This window comes from Balearica regulorum, chromosome 1 (genome assembly GCF_011004875.1).
Source record: "Balearica regulorum gibbericeps isolate bBalReg1 chromosome 1, bBalReg1.pri, whole genome shotgun sequence".
Taxonomy (NCBI): Eukaryota; Metazoa; Chordata; class Aves; order Gruiformes; family Gruidae; genus Balearica; species Balearica regulorum.
In genome coordinates, this window is record NC_046184.1 from 209333703 (window position 1) to 209357303 (window position 23601).

General features: G+C 41.3%; 1 protein-coding gene across 1 annotated transcript in view; it reads right to left on the reverse strand.

Moving 5' to 3' along the window:
* TYR (tyrosinase) overlaps window positions 1-23601 on the reverse strand; it is a 53747-nt gene that overhangs the window by 25237 nt on the left and 4909 nt on the right. Inside the window, exons 2-3 of the mRNA XM_010298957.2 lie at window positions 17525-17741; window positions 4537-4684 (exon numbers count right to left, since the gene is read on the reverse strand). Coding sequence (XP_010297259.2) covers window positions 4537-4684; window positions 17525-17741 — 365 coding nt within the window. The remainder of the gene's footprint in view (window positions 1-4536; window positions 4685-17524; window positions 17742-23601) is intronic.

The window sequence follows — 23601 nt, forward strand, 5'->3', positions numbered from 1 at the left end:
TTAATAACAGAGCTTATAATATACACATAGGACAAAGGACAACAGATGGATACAAACAGATGGGAGTAGGACTAGGCAACCATGCAGTGGGACTGTAACAGTTCACCAACTAAGTGAAGGTTTCAGCTTACTAATGTCTGAGCATTTCTGCAAGTATCATGCCGAAGGAAGAACGGTGATGGAATCTGTAGATGTGTAGGGTGAAAAATTCCCAACTAGGAGGAATATGAAGGGACTTGTCTGAACGCCAAACAGATGTAAGATAGAGACTGATATCACAAACTTATTGAAGGGGTTACTGAGTTCCTTAGCAATGAATAAGGGATGATTTCGGGATGGGCAGTGAAGGGCCTTGAAAATAGAGACCAGCAGCTCATCCGATGCAACAGAGAACAAAGAAATGGTAGACGGGAATGAACAAAGAGGAACAACTGGTCAGAGCATTGGGTTAACGCAATGATGGTTGCAGCAGTATTCTGAGCTGTTCGGATACTCATGAAAGCTGGAAAAAAAGGCTCTGTAGTGGTGGCACCACTAGAACTGGCAATCTGGGTCTAGCTGTACAAGTAGTCTAACAAGTATAGATTTTAGAGATGCAAGAGACTGAAAGTCAACACCCTATCGTGTTTCTCTAGAAAATCAGTTCTAAATTGCTTGTTCTAAAATTAGGCCCTTTGAAAGTCATTTGTACTACTGTAATAAACCCTGTCCATTACTGCAGAACTGAGAAACGAGATGAGAACTGAGGCTCTATTGCATTAGCTACTGTACAGGTATAAAGTAGTACGGAGATCTTTTATGGAAACTTATTTTCCCCATTACTATTTAGTTTTTTTGCAGTTTGAGAGGGGAACTGTTGGGGTGGGATGTGGAAGTCAAGGAGGGGAGACGTACAGAACAAATGAAAAGAAAAATAGAAGAAACATTCGAAGGGCAGGAGTGCAGGGAGAACAGATGAAGACACGTTGTGACTATAGGGATGGAGGTGCTGAAAAGTTGACAAAGAGGAGAGAGTTCCTTTTCAGAGCAAAGAAAACACCCTAGTGAGCTCAAGTGGGACTGTGGGCCCTTGCTTTCACTGCTTATGCAGCTGCTTCTTCCAGCTTGAGTGGGTTGACTCCTTCCTTGTTATTCCCTTGTGCTGACTGTAGAGCATATCTGAATAGCGAAGAGATTTGCAATTAAGACAAATGCTTCACAGAGCTGAAAAAGCTCTCAATTTTGCTGAATGTATATTTTGTTATCTTTTTTTTTTTTTTTTTAGGCATTTGATTAACAATTAATAATTTTCAGGGTGGTCACCTGCTTTTACCAAGCACTGAGATCTGATCCCTAGGTCTTCTAGCTATCAAATAAGAAGGTGAGGAGATTGGTTTATCATTGCTAAGAAAGCTGGTGCCTGGGTACCTTCATACTTCTGTGTTGCTGAAAGTGACCTAAAAAAGGGGGACCATTTGTAAGCAAATGCTTTCCCTTTCAGCTGAGAGATCTTCTTGACTACACCTCTGCTCCGTCCTTCCTTCCCTCATTTTGTGCATCAGGCCTGGGTAGGAAAGGCTGGGGGGTAGCAGATGGGAGGCTGACTGTTGCTCAGTTTGGAAAGCAGCTCCTAACATTTGGCTCACACCTGTCAGCAGACTCCGTATACACTTGTTTATCCTCCTCTGTACCATATGTTTCCGTGTAAAATCAGTTCCAATGATCTATTGCCTTACTTCTATCACTCCTATTATGGTCGTAACTGAGCATTTCACAGTCGTTAATGCATTTACCCTGACAGGGTCCCTGTTGCGTAGGCATCTAATATCACCCACTTTACAGATGGGTGAGCTGAAGCTCTGATCAACAGCTCCTCAAAAATCTTGTTGAAATCAATGGGAAGGAAACACGTCTCCAGGAGATGTGAGTTTGGGAGAGCAAACTACGCACTCAATTTCACCCAAGGAATTTGCAGTGGAGCAAGGAATCCTTCTCCTGGGTCCTACATGGATGTTCAAAGTGATGGACCATTCTTGATTTCTTGACACAGAGCTGTTCCCTGTCTTTGCAAGACCCAACAGACCTGTGGTTACTAGTGTCCAGTCTTTTTATACCCTTTGCCAGTAAACCCCCATCTCACAACTCTCCATGTCCTCACCAAGGCCTGGAAGACATGCTGTCCTCAGCAGAAAATTTAGTTTAAAAGTTAGTTAAAAGACCATTAGCCCGACATAGTGACAGCAATCAGCTCAAAAGTGTTCTGCTGAAATGAGAAAAGTTGATATGGACAAGAAAAATGCTTCTACTGCTGTGGAGACTGTTTTTCCTGTTTCCTCTATTCTTTGTATTCTTGATTGCGGCTCAGAAAAGTACTTCTTCGCAACCCTTCAGAATTAAAGTCTATGTAGGAGAGGAACAGGGATTTTTTTAAATGTACTGTACGTACCTATCAGTCACCTACTTATTAATTATAACTAAAAGCATGATTAATCTGTCATGGATAAGGCTGCTAAGTAACCCTAATCATGCTAATGCATTTCTGTCACTTATACAAAAGGCAGCATTATTATCAGTTTTTTACATCCATGTGTACTAAAGCCCATATACTCAGCAGCTGCAGAACACTGGTAAGGTTCTTTCTGCTGCAGATGGGATGAGGTTACATCATGGATATCTGTATTGCCCCCACAGTGCCAGTACAGTGATTTGTTTCCTCAACACTAGTAGGATTTAATGATGTTATCTTTTGCAAATAATTTTGCCTTCCACAATGAATAACAGCTACAGTTATGAAAAGTATTTCCAGGGGCTTATAATGACTATGACTGAAATTCGTCTGTGGGAGGGGTCAGCATGAAGACCAAGGTGCTACTTAAGCCCTGCAACGAGTGGGAGCTAAGAGATGCGTAGGTCTTATACAAGTATGAATGTCTAAGGAAAACAATTCTTTTGATATTGCAGAGCATAATGCTTTCCCTTCTGTGTTCTTTTTCTCTGAATATTCAATTGATCCATTTTTTAATAGCCTATATGTTGGAAAGTTAATTTCCAGCTGCCAAACTCAAAATTTGTAACCACACCTGAAACCCTTGTGCATCCATCCTGTCAAGCAGTCAATGGGTGGATATGCTAAATCACAGCTAAGCTACAGTGTTTAACTTTTAAAATGTTCTGAAGAAAAGCTTTTCACAGAGAAAAATTACAAAACTGACACCTCCAGAAGGCTAATTATACCTGACAGTATTAGTAGCAGAAGATTGGTGGGTCACCCTTTGAAGGAACCATTCCATTGATGCTTGGGTGACACGCTTAGACTTGATGCCCTATTTCTGGATGGGTAAAGTATGAAGAATACAACCATTGGGCTCATTAAATGTATAAACTAAGGAGAAAAAGTCCAACGTCAAATTTGTCTTTTACACCGACTAGCTTTTTGGTTAAATACGATAAAGTTTTATACAAGGATTTTGGTATGAACTGCCTAAAACTAAAGAACTTCACTACAAGATGATGTCTGCAAGATATAATCTGCATCCCTCCTGTGCTGCATGCCTCAGTGACCCAAATAAAGAAACCATTTTGGTTTTCACCTGAATAAGCGCTTTGCTGCATCCAGGCAGGGCTTCAGTCAGTAGGTTTCTGCGTATACAAATTTATGAAAACGTCCCAAACAATGTGTACGAGGTAACGGTTCTTTTGTTCTAAGCATTGCAGTAGCAAAGGCACAGTCAATGCGTGTATAATCAGGAGGAACGTTAAGAAAATATAAACTGCTCCAGAACAAGTGCTGTTTGTGAGGCTTTTAGAGTCCTTTGCTTTGCTAACTTTCTTTTTTATAGCTCTTTAGTCATCACAGTTTGGTGTAATGCAGTCCCCAGTAAATTGTTTGTAGCCATTCACATATATTATAATGACACAGAAATTTTTAAGGTCATCATTAAATCTTGGAATGCATAGCAATTTCACTCTTTTCTTGCAAAACTGTGCTCCCCTATCCTTTCTTATTAATAAACATGATATCCTTCTGTTTGCTTTCCTTTCATTCTGCACAGCTGTACTCTTCTCTTTCATCAAGAGAGTCACAATTTTGTTTGTCACACTGAAATACAGATTTTTTTCTTTTTAATTTATGAATAGCACTCTCGGATTTTCCTTATGGAATAGAAATTAAAACAGCACTGACATTTAGAATGTAAAGGAATTGCTCCAACTGATTATATTTGTGTTAAAATGAGTCACACACTTTTGGTCCATACTTCCTGACATACACATCCATATATATTAAACACTATGACATCAGTGAAGAGCTATTTTTACCTTGGTAATAAAAGCCAAATGCATTTGTCAACTTCTCAAATTATATTTAATCTAGTGAACATCATACAGACAGGTTAGGAAAGACACTTGCTCTCAAATAATAGCAGAGCTCAATTGCAGATGTCTGAAAATGCTGTGCATGTAAAGGCATGTAAAATATTTGCAATTTTGAAATGTAAGTGAAAAGCACACTGTAAAAATGTAAAATAAATGAGGTTTACTACGAAGAATTACACTCACCTGTCAACAAATGCGTGGTGTAGTAAAAAGATAGGATCATTTGCAGAGCCTTGAACTTGGGACATGGAGCCATTCATGTAGATGTGAAGTGCATTATGCAAACCGCTTTGAGATATGTTTGATATTGCAGTCCGTGGATCAGCAAAGCCTGTATATTCAAGAGGAAATCATATGCTGATATGACAATGTGTATAATTCTTTCTCCAGTAAGACTGAAGATCAAAGTACCTACTTTCACTTCATTTACGTTCAGCTTTTTAGACAAGGGCTTAGGAAAACACGTAAAGGAGTGCTAATATATTTCAAAGGCATAGCAAAGATGAAATTAGAAGAAGCTAAATTAAAACTCCTGCCATGTAGCTAATACAGCATGTCAGCAAAAGTACTGCTTAATTGCTTTATATTTTTAAATTTCTTTGTCCATTTTGTCTGTCTGTTAAAAGGCAACGTAATCCCTGAAGACATTTATGCATTTACATTTATTCACGTTGAGAAAATTTATTCATTTTATTTTCAGTTTTGATCTCTATACTTACAGGTTCCTAAGATAAAACAGGTTATTATATTTCATCATATAACCAGTCATTTAATATTGTTTGTCTCTACAGAACATGTTCTTGTATTGATAGGAGCCAACACAATACGCATTATAATCTTTACAAAAGGATTTAGTAAATAATCAATAATCTTCCACATTCAGACCTGCAGGATGAAAGTCTGTGGATTGCTGGGCACTTCAAATACGTGCTTTGAGAAGAGGTCACACAGACCAACTCCCAGATAGGAAATACTGGAAGATGAGTCTCTCATCTTTTTAAACTCTTTAAACTCTTGCTTTATTTACTGATTTGGACCAAGAACTATCATTTCAATGAGGATCAACAATATACTTTTGAAGTGAATCTCCCAACAGTCCTGTTTCATGCTGTGACTCACATCACAGGGCAATTTATAACTTTGCAAGCTGGATTCCTTTTGGAAGAAATCTAAAATGTGCCAACCATCAGTGGGCCTTCGGTTCATGGGACTGAACTAAAGCTAGTGTGAAAGAACCCCTTCTCTGTCAAATCCCTCATGTACAACATAGAAGTTGAGTCCTCTACCAACTTTTTTGCTCTTTGGATTTGCTCCTCTTTGAGTTACACAAAGTATTAATTGAGATGTGGCTAGAGATGCCTTATGCATACAGTCAACTCTGTGAACTTGGAAACCTGATTTATAGACCTCCCTGGGACTCTGATCTTCAGTGTGAAATGATTGCATCACTTTGTTACTCTAAATTGCCTCATTGGGCTTTGCCTTGTCTGTTAACATCTTTAAACAGGGGTAAAGCATCTGCCGTAAAAACACTGATAATTATAATAAGGATGAAATCATAGCTGTGGCACCTAGGATCAAATATACCATAATAACCATCCATCTTTCTGATCGCAATAGTATGACAAAGATTTTGAGAAATTCAAGGGAAGTCAGAGTAGAAAACATAATCAGGACAGTTGGAGGAGGTAGTTGGGTTATGATGAAAATTGTAAGACTTCAAGGTGAAGTGAGTCTGGATTTAGGAGAGAAAGAGGAACATGTTAACACCTACAGAGAACTGCAGGTTTTAAGTACGTCAGATGTGGATCGGGATTATTGAAGATGCTGCATGGTGACGTAAACAGCAATGGGCATAAATTCTTAAAGGGAAAATCTTGCCCACAGAAATTTGGCTGATAGTGAATGCTATGTTACCTAGCTGTCAATCAGAGGAAACATCAGAATACAATATTACAATGAAGAATGATGTACACTGCCAGTCTGGCCAGAACTCACAGGAACCGATGGCAATAATTTTGGCCTTTTTTGCTGATGACCACAGCGTGTGATCATTAGGATCAGTTGATGTAGCAATAATAGGAAATTTCTGTGAATATTAACTGAAAATGATCTATCTGTATATCATGCTGAATCAACTCTTCCACTTATATTCAGCTGCATTATAAGTACGTTTAAGGGAAGATAAACTTTATGCAGGGTCCAGGCAGAAGGCTAGATGTTTCATATCAGATTTGGAATACTTAAAATTTCTTAATATGTTGCAAACACTTGATCTAATCATTCATAAAAATATGTACGTAAAACTCATCTTGGTTCGGACAACTTTTCATGGAACATCTGCACACGAGCATTTTATCTTAATAATGAAAAGCTCTGTAACTGGGACAGGTTTAGCAGCCTCACCTTCCAGCTCCCAGTTAACTGGAGTGCACTCAGTCAGTGTCAAAGGTGACATCATGTTTAACCAGGCACATGGGAAGTTCTAATATCTGATTTCTTGTTATGAAAACTCCATATAAATTGTGAAGTTAGCAGGAATAAACCCAAAACATGGTGTTACTTTATTTTATTAGTCTGGGTCTTATTCTTTTCCCTAGGACTTTGTAAAAGACTTCAGGACAATCAGCTATTCAAGATGACATACTATGAAGTGGGGCAGAGGCAATTAAAAAGAATATGTGAAAACATGAGAAATTTTTCAGAGTACAGGAAGATTTGCTGAGGTTGCTGCAGTAAAATCACCTTTACAGCAAATGTGAGGCTACACATCAACAAGTGCAGTGAGCTGAACTAAGAGCTAACTGAATAGATAGGGAAAGTCCACTTTCCCCACCTGCCTTGCCCCATGATGTGCCTTCCTCTCCCATGTGTTAACTGCACCTCGTCAGTCCTTTTATGAACTGATTTAACTCACTAGTCTGGCAGTAAACTACTCTGGAGTGTGGGATGTCAGTTTATTTCCAGGCTACTGAGATACAGTATCTCATGTAAGGGTATGATGAGAACCAGTGTTGGTACCAAAAAAGGAGGGAGAGCGACTGACTGTTGGATGGAGGAGACTGCATAGAGAAGCAGGAGTGTCCCTGATGGCAGTGAGCTGCTAAATCATCTGGCCAGTATAGGAACCTGTAGCATTCAGACATCCTTTTTAAAACCTCATTTAATTACAGTGCAATAGAAATAGCCATTAGGACATATATCATTGAAGTGAATGCAAATTTTACCAGTGAATGCAATAAGAGAAAAATCAAATTTTTAAGCTATCATAAACCTGATTCTACAGCTCATAGCACTGTAAAGCAGCAACAGTGATCCAGTGGATTTGAAGTAGCTTTACTGCAGACAGGCCAAATTAAATCAGATGGGGATTTAGCCCAAAGTTTATTATAGGAGGAGCTAAAGATGCCACTCAAAATTAAGGCCACCTGACAGTTTTTAGGAAGATATATAGATGGTTCTCATTGAACATGCAGTTGGGTCAGGTCTATGTCTTTTAATAGAGTACTTAATCATATTAACTGCAGATTTTACAATCTAATAATGGAGAGCACAGAAGTCCATGTAAAATCAGTCAAGTGCAAAGCTTTATGTATTGAAAGCAGATAGTGTTTTCCTCAGTTGCTCATTTGCTACTGACTGAAGCGCCATAAGTACACTTAGTAGAAACTACGCAGAGCTCAGTGAGCATTAGTGCATTCAGTGCTACAGGAAGGGATGAACCATTCCAACAATCACAGAATCATAGAATCATAGAATGGTTTGGGTTGGAAGGGACCTCAAAGATCACCTAGTTCCAACCCCTCTGCCGTGAGCAAGGACACCCTCCACTGGACCAGGTTTCCCAAAGCCTCATTTCAACCTGCCTTGAACACTTTCAGGGAGGGAGTATCTACAACCTCTCTGGACAATCTGTTCCAGTGTCTTACCATTCCCATCATAAAAAATTTCTTCCTTATGTCCAATCTAAATCTACCCTCTTTCAATTTAAAACCATTCCCCGTGTCCTATCAGTCCATGCCCTTGTAAACATGGGGCAAATGCACTTCCTCTCCAGCTTTCCTGTAGGCCCCTTTCAGATACTGGAAGTATCCCCAGAGCCTTCTCTTCTCCAGACTGAACAACCGCAACTCTCTCAGCCTGTCTTCATAGGAGAGGTGCTCTAGCCCTCTGATCAGCTTTGTGACCTCCTCTGGACTCACTCCAACAGGTCCATGTCTTTCTTGTGCTGAGGATCCCAGAGCTGGACACAGTACTCCAGGTGGGGTCTCACAAGAGCAAAGTAGAGGGTGAGAATCACCTCCCTTCATGTGCTGGTCACACTCCTTTTGATGCAGCTCAGGACACGGTTGGCTTTCTGGGCTGCAAACACACACTGCCGGCTCATGTTGAGCTTCTCATCAATCAACACCCCTAAGTCCTTCTCCTCAGGGCTGTTCTCAACCCATTCTCCACCCAGACTGTAGTTGTGCTTGGGATTATCCCGACCCATGTGCAGGACATTGCACTTGGCCTTGTTGACCTTCATGAGGTTCGCACGGGCCCACCTCTCCAGCCTGTCAAGGTCCCCCTGGATGGCACCCCTTCCCTCCAGCGTGTCGACTGCACCACACAGCTTGGTGTCGTCGGCAAACTTGCTGAGGGTGCACTCGATCCCACTGTCCATGTCACTGACAAAGATGTTGAACAGTGCCAGTCCCAACACTGACCCCTGAGGAACACCACTTGTCACCGTTCTCCACTCGGACATTGAACCATTGACCACAACTCTTTGAGTGCGACGATCCAGCCAATTCCTTATCCACCGAGTGGTCCATCCATCGAATTCATGTCTCTCCAATTTAGAGACAAGGATGTTGTGCGGGACAGTGTCAAATGCTTTGCACAAGTCCAGGTATATGATGTCAGTTGCCCTTCCCTTATCCACCAATGCTGTAACCCTGTTGTAGGTGGTCCCCAAATTTGTCAGGCACGGTTTTGCCCTTAGTGAAGCCACGTTGGCTGTCACCAACCACCTCCTTATGTTCTGTGTGCCTGAGCATAGTTTCCAGGAGGGTCTGCTCCATGATCTTGCCAGGCACAGACGTGAGACTGACTGGCCTGTTGTTCCCTAGGTCTTTCTTTTTTCCCTTTTTAAAAATGGGGGTTGTGTTTTCCACTTTTGCATTCAGTGGGAACTTCACTGGACTGCCACATCATCTCAAATATGATGGATAGTATGGATAGTAGCTTAGGAATTTCATCTGCCAGTTCCCTCAGGACCCGTGGATGCATCTCATCAGATCCCATTGACTGTGTTGTTCCTCCAACAGATATCGGGTGATTGAAGTCCCCCATGAGGACCAGGGCTTGTGAACATGAGGCTGCTCCTGTTTATAGAGGGCCTCCTCTGCTCAGTCTTCCCGGTTGGGTGGCCTGTAGCAAACCTTCACTATAGTGTTACCTGTCCCTGCCCTCCCTTTAATCCTGACCCATAAGCTCTCGGTTGGGTCCTCATCCTTTCCCAGGCAGAGCTCCATGCACTCCAGTAAGTCATTGACATAAAGGGCGACACTTCCTCATCATCCCTGTTTGTCCTTCCTAAAGAGCCTGTATTGTTCCATTCCAACACTCCAGCCACAGAAGCCATCCTACCATGTCTCCATGATGCCAATGAGATCATAGCCCAGCAGGCATGTGCACTTCTCCAACTCCTCTTATTTATTCCCCATGCTAAGTGCATTAGCATGGAGACATTAAAGTTGGGCCCCTGATGAAGCTTGCTGACTGGCTGGAACTCCTTCATGCTGCACTTCAGGTGTTCTCCTGCTGGCCTGTGATCCTTTTCCAGGCTCTGGGCATCTATTGCTGGCACTGGCATCAAACTGGTAGGAGTGGGATGGATTGAGGTTCCCCTTCCACAGCAACTTTAGTTTAAATCCTGTCTCCTCTGATTATCTTAGTGGACTGCTCAAAATCTGTGGCATCTGTAACATCACCAAGCTATTCATAACAGTTTTGCAGGTGGTTATTTTAACTGCAAAACTGTTTTCTTACAAAATAAATTTTATGACTTTCTAGTCCAGTGGTTAGTACAGCTGGGACTTTAAAGGTCAAATTCTGCTTTGTATGTTGCATGTTGAGGGGATCGAGTGCACTATCAGTAAGTTTGCAGACAACACCAAGTTGGGCAGAAGCATTGATCTGCTTGGGTTAGGAAGGCTCTACAGAGGGATCTGGACAGGCTGAGGCCAACTGTATGAGCTTCAACAAGGCTCGGTGCTGGGTCCTGCACTGGGTCACAACAACCCCAGGCAACGCTACAGGAGTGGGGAAGAGTGGCTGGAAAGCTGCCTGGGGGAAAAGGACCTGGGAGTGTTGGTCAACAGCTGGCTGGATATGAGCCTGCAGCATGCCCAGGTGTCCAAGAAGGGCAACAGCATCCTGGCTTGTATCAGAAATAGCGTGGCCAGCAGGACTAGGGAAGTGATCGTCCCCCTGTATTCGGCACTACTGAGGCCGCACCTCGAGTACTGTGTTCAGTTTTGGGCCGCTCCCTACAAGAAAGACATTGAGGTGCTGGAGCGTGTCCAGAGAAGGGCAACAAAGCTGGTAAAGGGCCTAGAGCACAAGTCTGATGAGGAGCTGGGGCTGTTTAGCCTGGAGAAAAGGGGGCTGAGGGGAGACCTTATCGGTCTCTACAACTACCTGAAAGGAGGTTTTGGTGAGGTGGGTGTTGGTCTCTTCTCCCAAGTAGCAAGTGATAGGACAAGAGGAAATGGCCTCAAGTTGTGCCAGGGGAGGTTAGAAAAAATCTCTTCACCGAAAGGATTTTCAGTCACTGGAACAGGTTGTCCAGGGAAGTGATTGAGTCACCGTCTCTGGAGGTATTTAAAAGACATGTTAGATGTAGTGGTTAGGGACATGGTTTAGTGGTGGACTTGGCGATGTTAGGTTAATGGTTGGACTCTATGATCTTAAAGGTCTTTTCCAACCTAAACAATTCTATGATTCTATGACTCTATACCTAAATCCAACTAGCTGATATACTTAATCCCACTCTCCCTGAGGATTACTTTTTCCTTAATAAGGATTTCACATTTTAGAGAAGTTCAAGTCAGGTAGATGTATTTACTTCAAAATAGGAAGGAAGATACAGATATAAGGATTTTAAGGCCGTATACTTGCTGATCTTTGAAGTTGCTGATCTTTGAAGTTACTTATCTTCTGGCTTGTATTTGTGGATTTTTTCCGCCATTGGCAATCTCACAGGAAATTTTTCAGAGTTAAATCTTATATATTTTCTCAAGCAATATTATTGCTGTAATCTCTCTAGAGTGCTGCAAGATCTGCAGAATTTGGCCTAGGTGGCTGTAGTAAATGAAAGTCTGTGATTATATAATTTAGACCATGTCAACATCTAGTTTTTTTCTTAAAAGGAATCTTGTAGAGCCTCACTGTGGTCAGGGTTGAATAGTCTTTCTAGTTCTCTGCTAATAACCCTCAGCATCTTGACAGCACTTTCTCAATGTGCAGCATAAATTTACCCAGGAGTTGAGAGTCTGAGGTATTTGAGGGATGTTTGCTGTAGGTTAAAACTTTTTTAATTAGAAGTTCTCTGTTGGCAAACTTCATTTTGAGAAACCATTTTTCATTATCTGTATGGAACACAGTGAAAATACTGAGAAAAATTTTCCAGATTAAAATCTCTCATTTCAGAAAAAAAAAAAAAAAGGAAAATATCATATTAAAATGAAATCACATTTTGAAGTGTTTGATGTTTTATTCCATTATTTTATGACAGAACAGCAGTAATCATACATAATTGTGACAGACTGTGCAATACTATGACATGGCTTGACTTGATACCATGTGTCATGAGTTAATTCATGAATTGTGTAAGTGATATAGTTTTAGAATACTTTTTTAGAAAATGTTCTTTTATCACTTTGTGCAAAACTTAGAAAGCACTGATTTTCATGTGAAGCTGCCATGAGTAAAATAATTTCAAATATGGAATTTGCTCATAAAGAAAAAGAAATTCAAAGTTTTTCAGCCATCTCTTATTCTCAGGAGGTAGCATTATCACATCAAAATTGAACTGCACAAAGAAGAAACCTAACTATTTCATCAGAAGTGGATCAGCTAATCCACTTCTGATCTCACCTTCTGCTTATAAACTAGACTGATTTTCTGTTCTCTTCTTGTATCCATGAAGTGTCCAATGAAGTCAACAGTGTTCCCCAGTTAGGGCCACGATTTAACAAATCCTGTTTAAAATAATTGCTTCCACTTCAAGGGGCAACGTATAAACTGCTTTTAACCTGTTGTTTTTCAGTCAAAGCAGAAACTGGCCTGTCCAGAGTGAGAGGGCAACCCGTGTGCTCAGTCTCAGCAGGGTGTTGTTTTACTGAATAATATTGAACTTTGCTGTTTATGGCTGTTGTGGTTACTCTTTAGTGACATAATATCTGTCTCTAGAGCACCATTTTCTATTAGTCAAACATAAATTCAGCCTGTGTTGTTGGCATCTGCTCAAAATGATGCTGATACCTATCCCTTTGAAGGATAAAAAGGTGTTGTCTTTGTTCCAGTGCACTCAAGCACAGAAGAGCATAAAATTTTGCCCAGAAGTAGTTCCTCTATGTGATCGGTTCTTCTAAGTGATCACAGGTGTTTTCCATTACAGAACTAAAACTGAAGAGTAAATCTCACCTTGGTGTAAATCAGGAGCTACTCAATCACAGTCGCTGGCATGGTTCCGGTCATCTTTTGTAAATCTAGAGTAACTCCAGTAAAGTCAATGGACTTACTCTGGATTTACTTTGGATGTAAAAGAGTTTACAATTTGACCTTAGGTAGATTGGCACAAACTTGTTTAAACAAGTAAAGAAGGATTGAAAATCTTCTTGCTTAGAAAAAGAAATAAATGTTAGGAACTATAGAATGTTAGCAGGTTTGTGAGAATCCTGTCACACAGAAGTGGGCACTGGCATGATAAATGCAAGCTGGCAATTAATCTTGGCATCTGTACAAGACAAAAAACTAAGCAGGCCATTTGTAAGAAAGGCGCTAACACAATATGTTTTTTTGGCAGAAAAATTAGTTTAAGAACTTTCCACCATCTTTTTCAAAATGAGCCATGTATTCTTGGCTTCACATTGCAGTTGACTATCTTGTTAGCTAAATAAGTAAGTTAGTTGACAGAAATGTTTATGGTCCTGTGGTGTGAAGTTGAGTGTTGAAATAATTCAGGTTTAAAAAAAAATGTATCCTTAATGAAAAGAAATGAAAAAAACTGTCTCAGAATAACACTGTGTCTAATGGAATAACCTCTATTTAATATAGATAAATGCCTACTGAGCCGCATCTGGCTTACATTTAGACAGATTCATCATCAAAAAAGCCCCTTATCATGGAACGCTGTGGACACAGTTTCACTCCAGTGATCTCTGACTCTAATGAAATGTTCTTATGGAAAGAAACATCAGTCTGTTGACCTTTACTCTCTTCCATATCCACTCTTGAGCACTGTAGATCTCCTTTAGGTAGGCTATAAAAGTTAGACAACAATATAGCATCTGGTAATTGCACTAGGAGTTGGACTACAAGCAAACACGGTCACTTTCTTAACAGGCTTTCTCCTAGAATAGAGAGGATCTAATGGTTGTTTTGTTTTTTTGGTTTCAAGTCTACAGAATGTCTAAGGAGGGGACATTCATTGCCCCAGTCTTACCCTACTGACCTTTTCCTTGCTGTGCTACAGTTTCCTAGGCTCACTCCACATGGGTCCTAGGAGTTGCAAATGTCCACCTTCACTGCCAGGAGAAAAGGAGCTGCTCAGCCTCTTTTCTTCCCTTTTTGAATCACATACGAGGGGTCCTACAGATGCTCTGAAATGGCTATGGGGCACGTCAGGGAGGGCACATCTGGATGGACTGATAAACAGGCATGCTCTGCCCCTGCATTGAGCTGACTGGATGCATCCAGAAGCCATGCAGCACTATGACCAAGATAATATATGCTGCTTCTCTTCCTACCTAAGCTGTATGGCTTCTGAATCATATCTAACTTGCATACATCCTCAAGAACATGGAGTTTCTTCCCAGTGTATTGGAAAAACTATCTAAATCACATGAAAACTATTACAGCCTATTGGTGGCAACCATGACATGTCTCTTGTGGCATTTGGAGGGCTCTGAATTACCGTAATGGTGAGCTGGATCTTCATAACCAGGAGAAAGATGAGCACTCTTCAGCTTCTGAAGGGTTGTTACACAAAGAACTCACTCGGAGGAAAATTTGATCCAAAAAAGCTCTTTTCCAATGCAGTGACATTGCCATTATTCACATTAAAGCATGACCCTCTTCAAGTGTAGACTGGCAGATGACACTATGATGTTAACAAAGACCAGCTGTGACTGCGCTCACTAGCCATGAAATTAATGTGACAAAGAGACAGCAATAGAGAAAGAGTTTGATAGATTAATCAGACAAAACACCGATTCTGGTTTTAGAGGTAAAATAACATCTTCCAGGTTGCTTGAGAACTGTAGGTGCTTTCCTGATCATTGCGCAGTTCTGTTGAACATCTATGTTATTATTGCCTTTTTTTTCAAATAGCTACTGCTATTTTCAATAGTAAAACATATCCATTTGTATCAAAGGAGTATACTTGATCTATGACACTGTTTAGCTGTCAGTTTAGACTTATCATTGACAAAAAGCAGGTTTTACCCTTTTTCTGCAAGTATTCACTGAATTATTGTTATTTAATGAGCAGTCATACTGAAATTTAGGCTTTGTAAATGAGTGGTCCATTTTGACTCTGCTTCTCATTAAACCCGTCTGTGACTCTGCATAACTTCCACAGACTGTGCCTTTGCTTTTGTTTACAATGCTAGCAGCATGATGGTAGACTCATTATTTCAACACTTGTTTACTTCAATTCCCTTTTTTCTACTCCTCCTATTCCACTCTTTGCATCTATTCACATACTTTATGAAGAAAAATGCGAGCAAACCTTGTGTTGGTTTTGCGTGGCAAGGTTTTGGTAGCGGGGGGGCTACAGGGGTGGCTTCTGTGAGAAGCTGCTAGAAGCTTCCCCTGTGTCTGATAGAGCCAATGCCAGCTGGCTCCAAGACGGACCCGCCGCTGGCCAAGGCCAAGCCAATCAGCGCCTCTGTGATAACATATTTAAGAAAGACAAAAACAGTTAGAGAGCGCTTTTTGCAGCCAGAGAGAGGAGTAAGAAGATGTAAGAACATCTGCAGACACCAAGGTCAGTGAAGAAGGAGGGGGAGGAGGTGCTCCAGGCGCCGGAGCAAGATCCCCCTGCAGCCCGTGGTGAAGACCATGGTGAAGCAGGCTGTTCCCCTGCAGCCCATGGAGGGAGGATGAGGGGGTGTAGAGATTCCACCTGCAGCCCGTGGAGGACCCCACGCCGGAGCAGGTGGAGACACCTGAAGGAGGCTGTGACCCCGTGGGAAGCCCGCGCTGGAGCAAGCTCCTGGCAGGACCTGTGGAGCCGTGGAGAGAGGAGCCCACGCCAGAGCAGGTTTGCTGACAGGACTTGTGACCCCGTGGGGGACCCACGCTGGAGCAGTTTGCTCCTGAAGGTCTGCACCCCGTGGAGGAGACTCACGTTGGAGAAGGCCGTGAAGGACTGTCTCCCGTGAGAGGGACTCCATGCTGGAGCAGGGGAATGATGAGAGGAGTCCTCCCCCTGAGGATGAAGAAGCGGCAGAAACACCGCATGATGAACTGACCGTAACCCCCACTCCCCGTCCCCCTGTGCCGCTGGGGGGGGCGGAGGTTGAAGCCGGGAGTGAAGTTGAGCCCGGGAAGATGGGAGGGGTGGGGGGAGGTGTTTTAAGATTTGGTTTTATTTCTCATTCCTCTACTCTGTTTTGCTTAGTAATAAATAAGATGAATTCCCTCTCTAAGTTCGGTCTGTTTTGCTCATGATGATAATTAGAGAATGATCTCTCCCTGTCCTTATCTCGACCCGTAAGTTTTTTTTTCATTGTACCTTTTCTCCCCTGTCTAATGAAAGAGGGGAGTGATAGAGCGGCTCTGGTGGGCACCTGGCCCTCAGCCAGGGTCAACCCACCACAAACCTCTACTCAATTATGTCACCTTTTTCTTTCCCATACTTCATGTGGTTCCCCTTTTCAAAGGTAGAAAACAGCTGTGCCCAGATTAATGTCTGAATTCTCTGTTGGCTTCAGGAGACAAATTCCAAGTTATTATTTTTTTTTTTTCCCCCAGAGAAAACTTTATGGCATTTCACACTGCATTAAGAGTAATACTGAACATATTAAAAGCTTTGCTTTCTTATCCTCACACCAACTCCTCTATTGCATTGTTTTGGCCCTTGCACAGTTCCTTGCAAGCAAAAATCTCTGGGACATGAAAAGTATATCATATTTGATTCAGCGGATATATGATACTGTAGCAATCTTTTTTTGATAAATATATAATGTTCTATCCTTGTCTATTAGCAATTTAGCAAGATTCAAAAGAGATTGAGTAGACAGATAATTAAGAATTTCTTTCAGGAAAGAGCTCTTGTTTACTAGCAAACTAGGAACGTTCAAACCAGGTTGGATTGTTAGATAATTAAGATAAATAAATTATTTTGAAAATGATACTAAGGGTCATTTCTGAGCTATAACTTAATCCCTAATCCTTAGAGTTTGGGAAGAAGTTTGCTATGGAGTTCACAGTGGCAGAATGTAGACATATCATGCCAGCTGGCAGCATCCTCTTTCACCCTTGATGTCCAGCCCGCCTCTGGAAGACCCTGGATTCCAGGGCAAACCTGTAACCCCTATGGACATGATTATGATCATGTGTAAGTAGATTATTAGATGATCTCTTTTTATGCAGTGTTACATTGCTTTGCTGCGCTTGGTGCAGAAGATAATATCTCCTAATAGATGGATTTAGGGTCTGATCTAGTTTACAGTTTCTATTTTCTTATCAAATGCTTTTAATGTGGTTCTTTCTGTCTTTTGCTATTCCAGGAGAATGCTTAACTTTTTTTTTTTTTTAACTTTTTTACTTTTTTACTTTTTTGTGTATGTGTGATGCTTTATGGAATCAGCTCAAATTGCCCAGAATTTAAAGACTAACCCCAGACAGAATCAATTTATAGATGGAAATGGCATAATAGAATAAATTATGTTACCTTCCAAAGTGTTTCGGAAGCTGTAATTGGCCATTTTATCCATGGATCCAGATTCATACTGAGTCAGTGATAGGCAAAATTCAACTTCAGCTGAAGATGGGAGCCTTGGGGTTCTTGATTTATCGTTGTTCCCAGGATTTCGCAGTATAGGCCCCTCACTTGTGGCATTGCATAAAGCCTGTTGACTGTTGTACTCTTCAGACCGAGTACAAATTACCTGTGTAAAATACTTTCTATTAGTAGAATTTTAGTTGTAAAAAAAAAAGAAAAAGCAAACAAAGTACTTTTTGATTAATATTTTTTAAAGGAGCAAGAAAAATGTACAATTTAATAAGTTGGTTACAAGAATATATATTAATTTTTAAATTTTCTATGTATGATTTTAATACAAGCTGGGTTATTTCATAGCAGACACCCCTCTACTACAGTGCACATTTTGAAATAATACACTAGGCTGTATCTGAAACTACCCATATGGACTAAGGCATCAATTCTCATTTATGCCCTTGAAAACTCGCTGAGGCTAAATTCAGTGTTGCCTACCAATGCAGCAGGACACAAATGGAGTTAAATCTGCTGCTGCAGTTGCTAAATGAGGATTCAGCAGACTACTGAACAAAGCCATAATCGCAGATTTTTCTCCCCACCAAGTAAAAGGGGGAACTGTTGACTCAGAATATGAAAATAAAAATCTTTTATTCTGAAAATATCTGTCTTTGCTTTGTCAGACTAAATGGGAACTTGGTTTCACTATGTCTTGATGATGCTATATATAAAAAATGGGAAAAGATGCTGCTCTACTTCCCAGGAATGTTGTGGGGATGAACATATATCACCAACTGAGATATCGTAGTGATGGGTATTGGGAAAGGACCTTAACAGAGAGATGAATACAGATACTAAATACTGTCAGAATCCAGCATCATTTACATAAATGTTCTGGGTTCACAGGCAAAGTTCAGTTATCATGGCATAACAAGTCATTGTTTGTCAGATGATCTGTAGAAGCTGCCAGTCCAGCTGCCAGAAGCTGCTCCTGGAAGAGCAAGGTAGCTCAATGTAACTTCAAATGATAGCTAATTTTGGCTGAGTGAAACTCCTTCATATTTGCCATGGGTTAAAATTGCCCACACAGACTGTAAATGTCACTAAGGTGCTGCTTGATATCTTTTTAAGCCACAGTAACTTACTTGTTACCTAAGGGTGTGGGCCTTCTGGTGACCATGAGCTTTTACAGTAGCTCCCACTGCATCTTCTGGTCAGAGAAGTGATGGGGATGAGGGGAAGGATTTTTTTCGTATTCGGGTACAATAAACCTTCAAGGAGTTAGTACAAATACTAACTCATATTTCTACTTTATATTCAGGAACTCGCCTAACATGGAGTCAGGATGGAGGATGGAGAAAAATATAATGACACAGTGACAAGCAGAAGATTAGAAGCCTAGAGGGTTTGGTGGGTGTGTATAGTGGTACAGCTGATGGGTCTATGGAAATGAAACAGAGCAACAGTGGCTCAAAACTCCCAGAAATGGTTTTGTATCCCTTTCAGGTGAGGCTGAGGCTCTGAACCAAAACTGCTGTCTATTGGTTTGCTTCTTTTCTGAAAAACCCACCAAAACAAAGAAAACTCCAAACCACCAGAGATCCCTTCAAAATATAGAACTTCATGGTTAGCAGGTAATCAACACGAGAACTTTGTGTGGAGAAAGAATATGTTTCATTATTGCATGAAACATCATAAGGGAGAAAACACATAACACTGAAACCTCCCGACTTTCATGCTGGTGTGCTTCTATTTCATGGACAGAAACAATGAATGAGAAGGTGAATGAAAGCGATCAAATTTGCTGTGAATGGGACAGGAGAACAAGAGATTCTCTGATAGTGAAGGAAGTAAGTGGGAGATTCATTTCAGCAGCACTAGCTGTGTACAAATTGCCGGATTGAAGCAACACTTTAGGACAACCTCTGCAGTCAATAGAGAGGCATCTCCTGAGTGTGTGATTCAGCCCTCCTAAGCCAGGTGTCTGGTAGGTGAGATGTACTTACCTCTAGGGGTGCCTAACTCTCTCCATTGTCTAAGTCAATGAAATAAAATGTGTAAAAAAAATCAATGCAGAAACTGTCTCTGGACTGCAGTTAACAAGGGAAGCAAAATTAAGAGTGTTCAACTTAATGCTCTGCTTCTGCATTAGGATGGGATGAATCACACCCTGGAGGCACAGACGTGCCTCTGAAGTGAATAAAGACAGAGCCAAAAGCAAGTTGTTTTGCTGCCTAACTAACTTTTGAATGAGTGGAAGAAGATGAGATGAATCCTTTTCTAAGCGATTTGACCACAAAGTCACAGAAAATGTATGATGGGGCTGGTGATATAACCTAGATTTCTTAAGAATCTGGAGTTCTTAAATGATAAGTTTCCTATGAATATGAATATCATGAATAAATTATTCTCATCTTTTTTTGAGGAGATAAGAAAGCTTATCAGAGAAATTTATCCTTAGAGACTGCTCTATTGGCTGAAATCTGCCCTAGTCTGTTAAAACTGCTAAGGTGCCCTTGGAGGCTGTAGGTAGTTGTCCAGCAAAGAGTTTCATGTGCACATCTCCCCCTAGAAGCTCGCCGAGTGGGTCAGGATTGTGCCTCTAAGAGGGACTGATGTCAGGACTGTGCCTCTAAGAAGTCTTTTAAGGATCCCCACCAAGAAGGGAGAGGTAGCGACAGGGAGATACCTACAGTTATAAACACAAAGTGTAGCTACGGTGCTGTTTTTATGATTGTTTTGTGTTACTGAAAGAGTTTATTCGCATTAGAAGGAAAATATGGGGATGATTCATCCTGAGGGAGATGTTCTAGTAATTTCTTTGTTTGTAAAAATCCACAGTCCTATGTCCCTAGAAGTGCATTAGTGAATACAGCAAGTGTGTCTTGGCTGGTGGAGCTCAACCCATTTCCCATTTGGCACTTCACTCAGAAACTGCATACATGTGGATTTTCTGTTTAGCTCTGTTACCTATGGACCTTATCTAGGTCCATGTCTTCTCCTGGCTTCTCTGACCTGCCATCTCCTACCTTTTCATCCTCTCCCCACTGCCCTGGGGATATACCCCAGTTGGGTCCTGAAGACAAATCACATGCTGCCTTCAAGACTGGCAGATATTCAGACAGGGAATCTTCAAGCACGAGCTCAAATATATCTAAACAAAAGAACATTTCCCCTTTGTTCTGTTTATCCATTTCAGTGGGATTTAATGCAACTGTTAATGTTATGAGGCTTATAAATGGTGAGAGTGCTAAATTATTTTTTTTCCATTTATATCTCAGTGTAGCCCTCATTAACTGTCTGACTAATTGAATTCATCCTAAACAGAAGCCAGATGCTATGAGGCATCTGGCAACTTATGGTCAAGAAAAGTCAACATAAGGGGCAGGAATGAAAACGCTTATCTGTGACCTTCTTCTGTTTATTCTGAACTAAAAATTTAAGTCTGGCCATAAAATTAGCCAGGATGCTTTTCCAGAAAGGTGTAATTTAGGTAATATAAGTTATGGGTCTATCCTGAAACTAAAATTTGCTATTTTATCAATCATGTGATGTATGGTAACAGAACATAGGTCAGTTAAATGGTTCATTCTTGATTTAATCTGCATAAAGCACACACAAAATGGGTCACATCATTGCCTTCTCTTCATTCAGCAGGAGGGCTTTCTATTAGAAACACAGTGTTTTAACACATGATTTTTTTGTTCCCTTTCAGAACAGTCCTGAGCAAATTTCTCAGTTCACTCCGGAGGAAGCTTCATATTCAAACTGCGCCTGATGCCTGCTCTCCTGCGTGCATAAATTCACCGGCTCAAGGGAAATTGTTAGGAAGATAGTCTGAGGAAAAGCTTATGTAAGTAGTTAGCAGAGCAAATGCCAGTAGATGGCAGCCCAGAATACGCAGCACCACTCCTAGGCCTTGTAGCACCCAGCACAACAATCCCTCCGTGCACTGCAGTTGAGATCTTTAGCACAGCTCTTTGTACCGTTTCTTAGAAAACAGACTGTAAATGAGTGGAAGCGTTGCTGCTGTCTCGCACTTTTTCGAAACGGAAAGCCCTTTTGTCTTTTGGTTTGCAACTGCTTGCACAAACTAGCCCCTGTGCTTAAACAAAGTGAATTACATTACAGGAATCTTCAGCAGTGTTCAGTCCGTTGTCTGCTTTTTTTAAATTCAAAGCTTTGGGGGGTTTGGTGACAAACTCTTTGTGGTTGCTTTGGACTTACTAGATCTGCGCTCCCAGGGACATGCAATACAGGTAATATATACCTGAACACTTGGAAAAAGGTGATTTTCTATGGTATTGAAATACAATAGACTTAGAAAGTGATCTGAAGTTCCTTAGTTTGCTGGGGAAGCACGGCCAGTCAAAGGGTTAATCCGCACCTCTGCTGCCTTTAGAGCTGGTCCCTTGCTCTGCTTCTCTGCTGAGCCCACCGAGCAGAAGTCTGCCCACGTCTAGAAACTGTATCAGCATGTTCGCATAGTGTTACGCTCCAGGTTAATATAGAACCGCTTCAGACCACAGCCAGAGCTACCGCCTGACTTGCTTCTCTGTGGCATCCATCCCAGCTCTCCCGAGGGTGTTCTGTGGGCACTCCCTGGACCTCCTTGACGCATCCCCGTGTGTCCGTTTGTCCTACATGAAGTTTAGATTGATGAACTGGAGCCTTGGGTCCCACTACGTGACCGAAAGAGATTTTGCACTGATTCATTGCCTTTCTCTGTCTTTCTCCACTTATTCTCACATTCTTGCTTGGGAATGGCATTAAAGCGCAGCCCTCGTGCTGGATTTAAAATATTTGGCAATTGTAAAGAGGTTTAGTTTTTACTTTTTTGGTTGCATTAAGGCCTGGCATAACCTAATCCTAATTAAGTAGCATCCAGAAGCCATTTACTCACCAATCTAGGAAAATGCAAGGAAATCCCCAAATAACCTGCAACAGAACAAACTGTACTTTTGGAGCTTGCTTTTATAGGCAAGACTGTAAGAGGTGCTGTGTCTATAGCAGACTAAAAAGTTTTTAAGACACTGTGTATATTTATATCTGCTTCTTCATGTACTCCTGAATATTAGCAGGAATGGAAAGGTAAAACAGATGACTAAATGAAAAAAAAAAAAGAAAATTTGTAAAGCAAAGCTTCAAAGAAATTCTAAGAAACATCTTTGTGGAAGGAGAAGGTCATTAATTATCTTTCTGACCCCTATGGCACAGCCATTAACTGGACGAGCTGTGAAACTCAGGCTAAAGGGAGATGAGACAAACATGAAGTGACAGCACTGAAACAAAGCCAGGGCCTTCAAGGTATTTTCTCAGCCTTCGGTAAAAGCCGGCTGAGTTTCATCTCTTTGCTCAGAGGCAGCCCAGAACCGAGGGGTAACTTACACCCCATTCAGCACCCCAAAATAATGCCAGGTGGAGTAGGAAACTCTGTTCTCAACTGCTGCTGAAATCTTCATTAACACTTTCTGGTTTGGCAGACCGGGATTCCCTGCTCTCTGGCTGTCTCCGAGCTGTACCGTTAGTGTTGCTGTCTCCATGTCTACCACAAACTCACCGACACATTCTTTTTTAGTGAATTATTGACAAAATCCAATTTTTATGAAATTCCTTAGCTATTAATTTATACACCTCTGAAAATGTTTATCTTTCTTGCTACTTGCCTCCTGAGCAAGCATGGCTATATACTAGAGAACAGCCAAGCAACCACAGGCCATCCTGCTGGCACCCACTCATGATCCCGCAGGAGAGGGGGAATTACTTTGAGATACCAGTGACGTAAAGAGACTGAGGATACCGAGTGGCTGCTCCTGCTGCGCACAGATCCCGATTCCCTCAGGCTGTGGTACTGAGCGAGGTGTGGCACGTGGAGAGTTACCTCTGTAACAGGAAATGTTTCAAATTTATAAACCATGTGAACATATCATTAGGAGACCAATCTTGATAAACTCTGCCTTTATAATTACTTGGTCCATTTGGGCTGTGGGTTTGTTCGGGGGTTTTTTTTGTTTGTTTGTTTTTTTAATTTA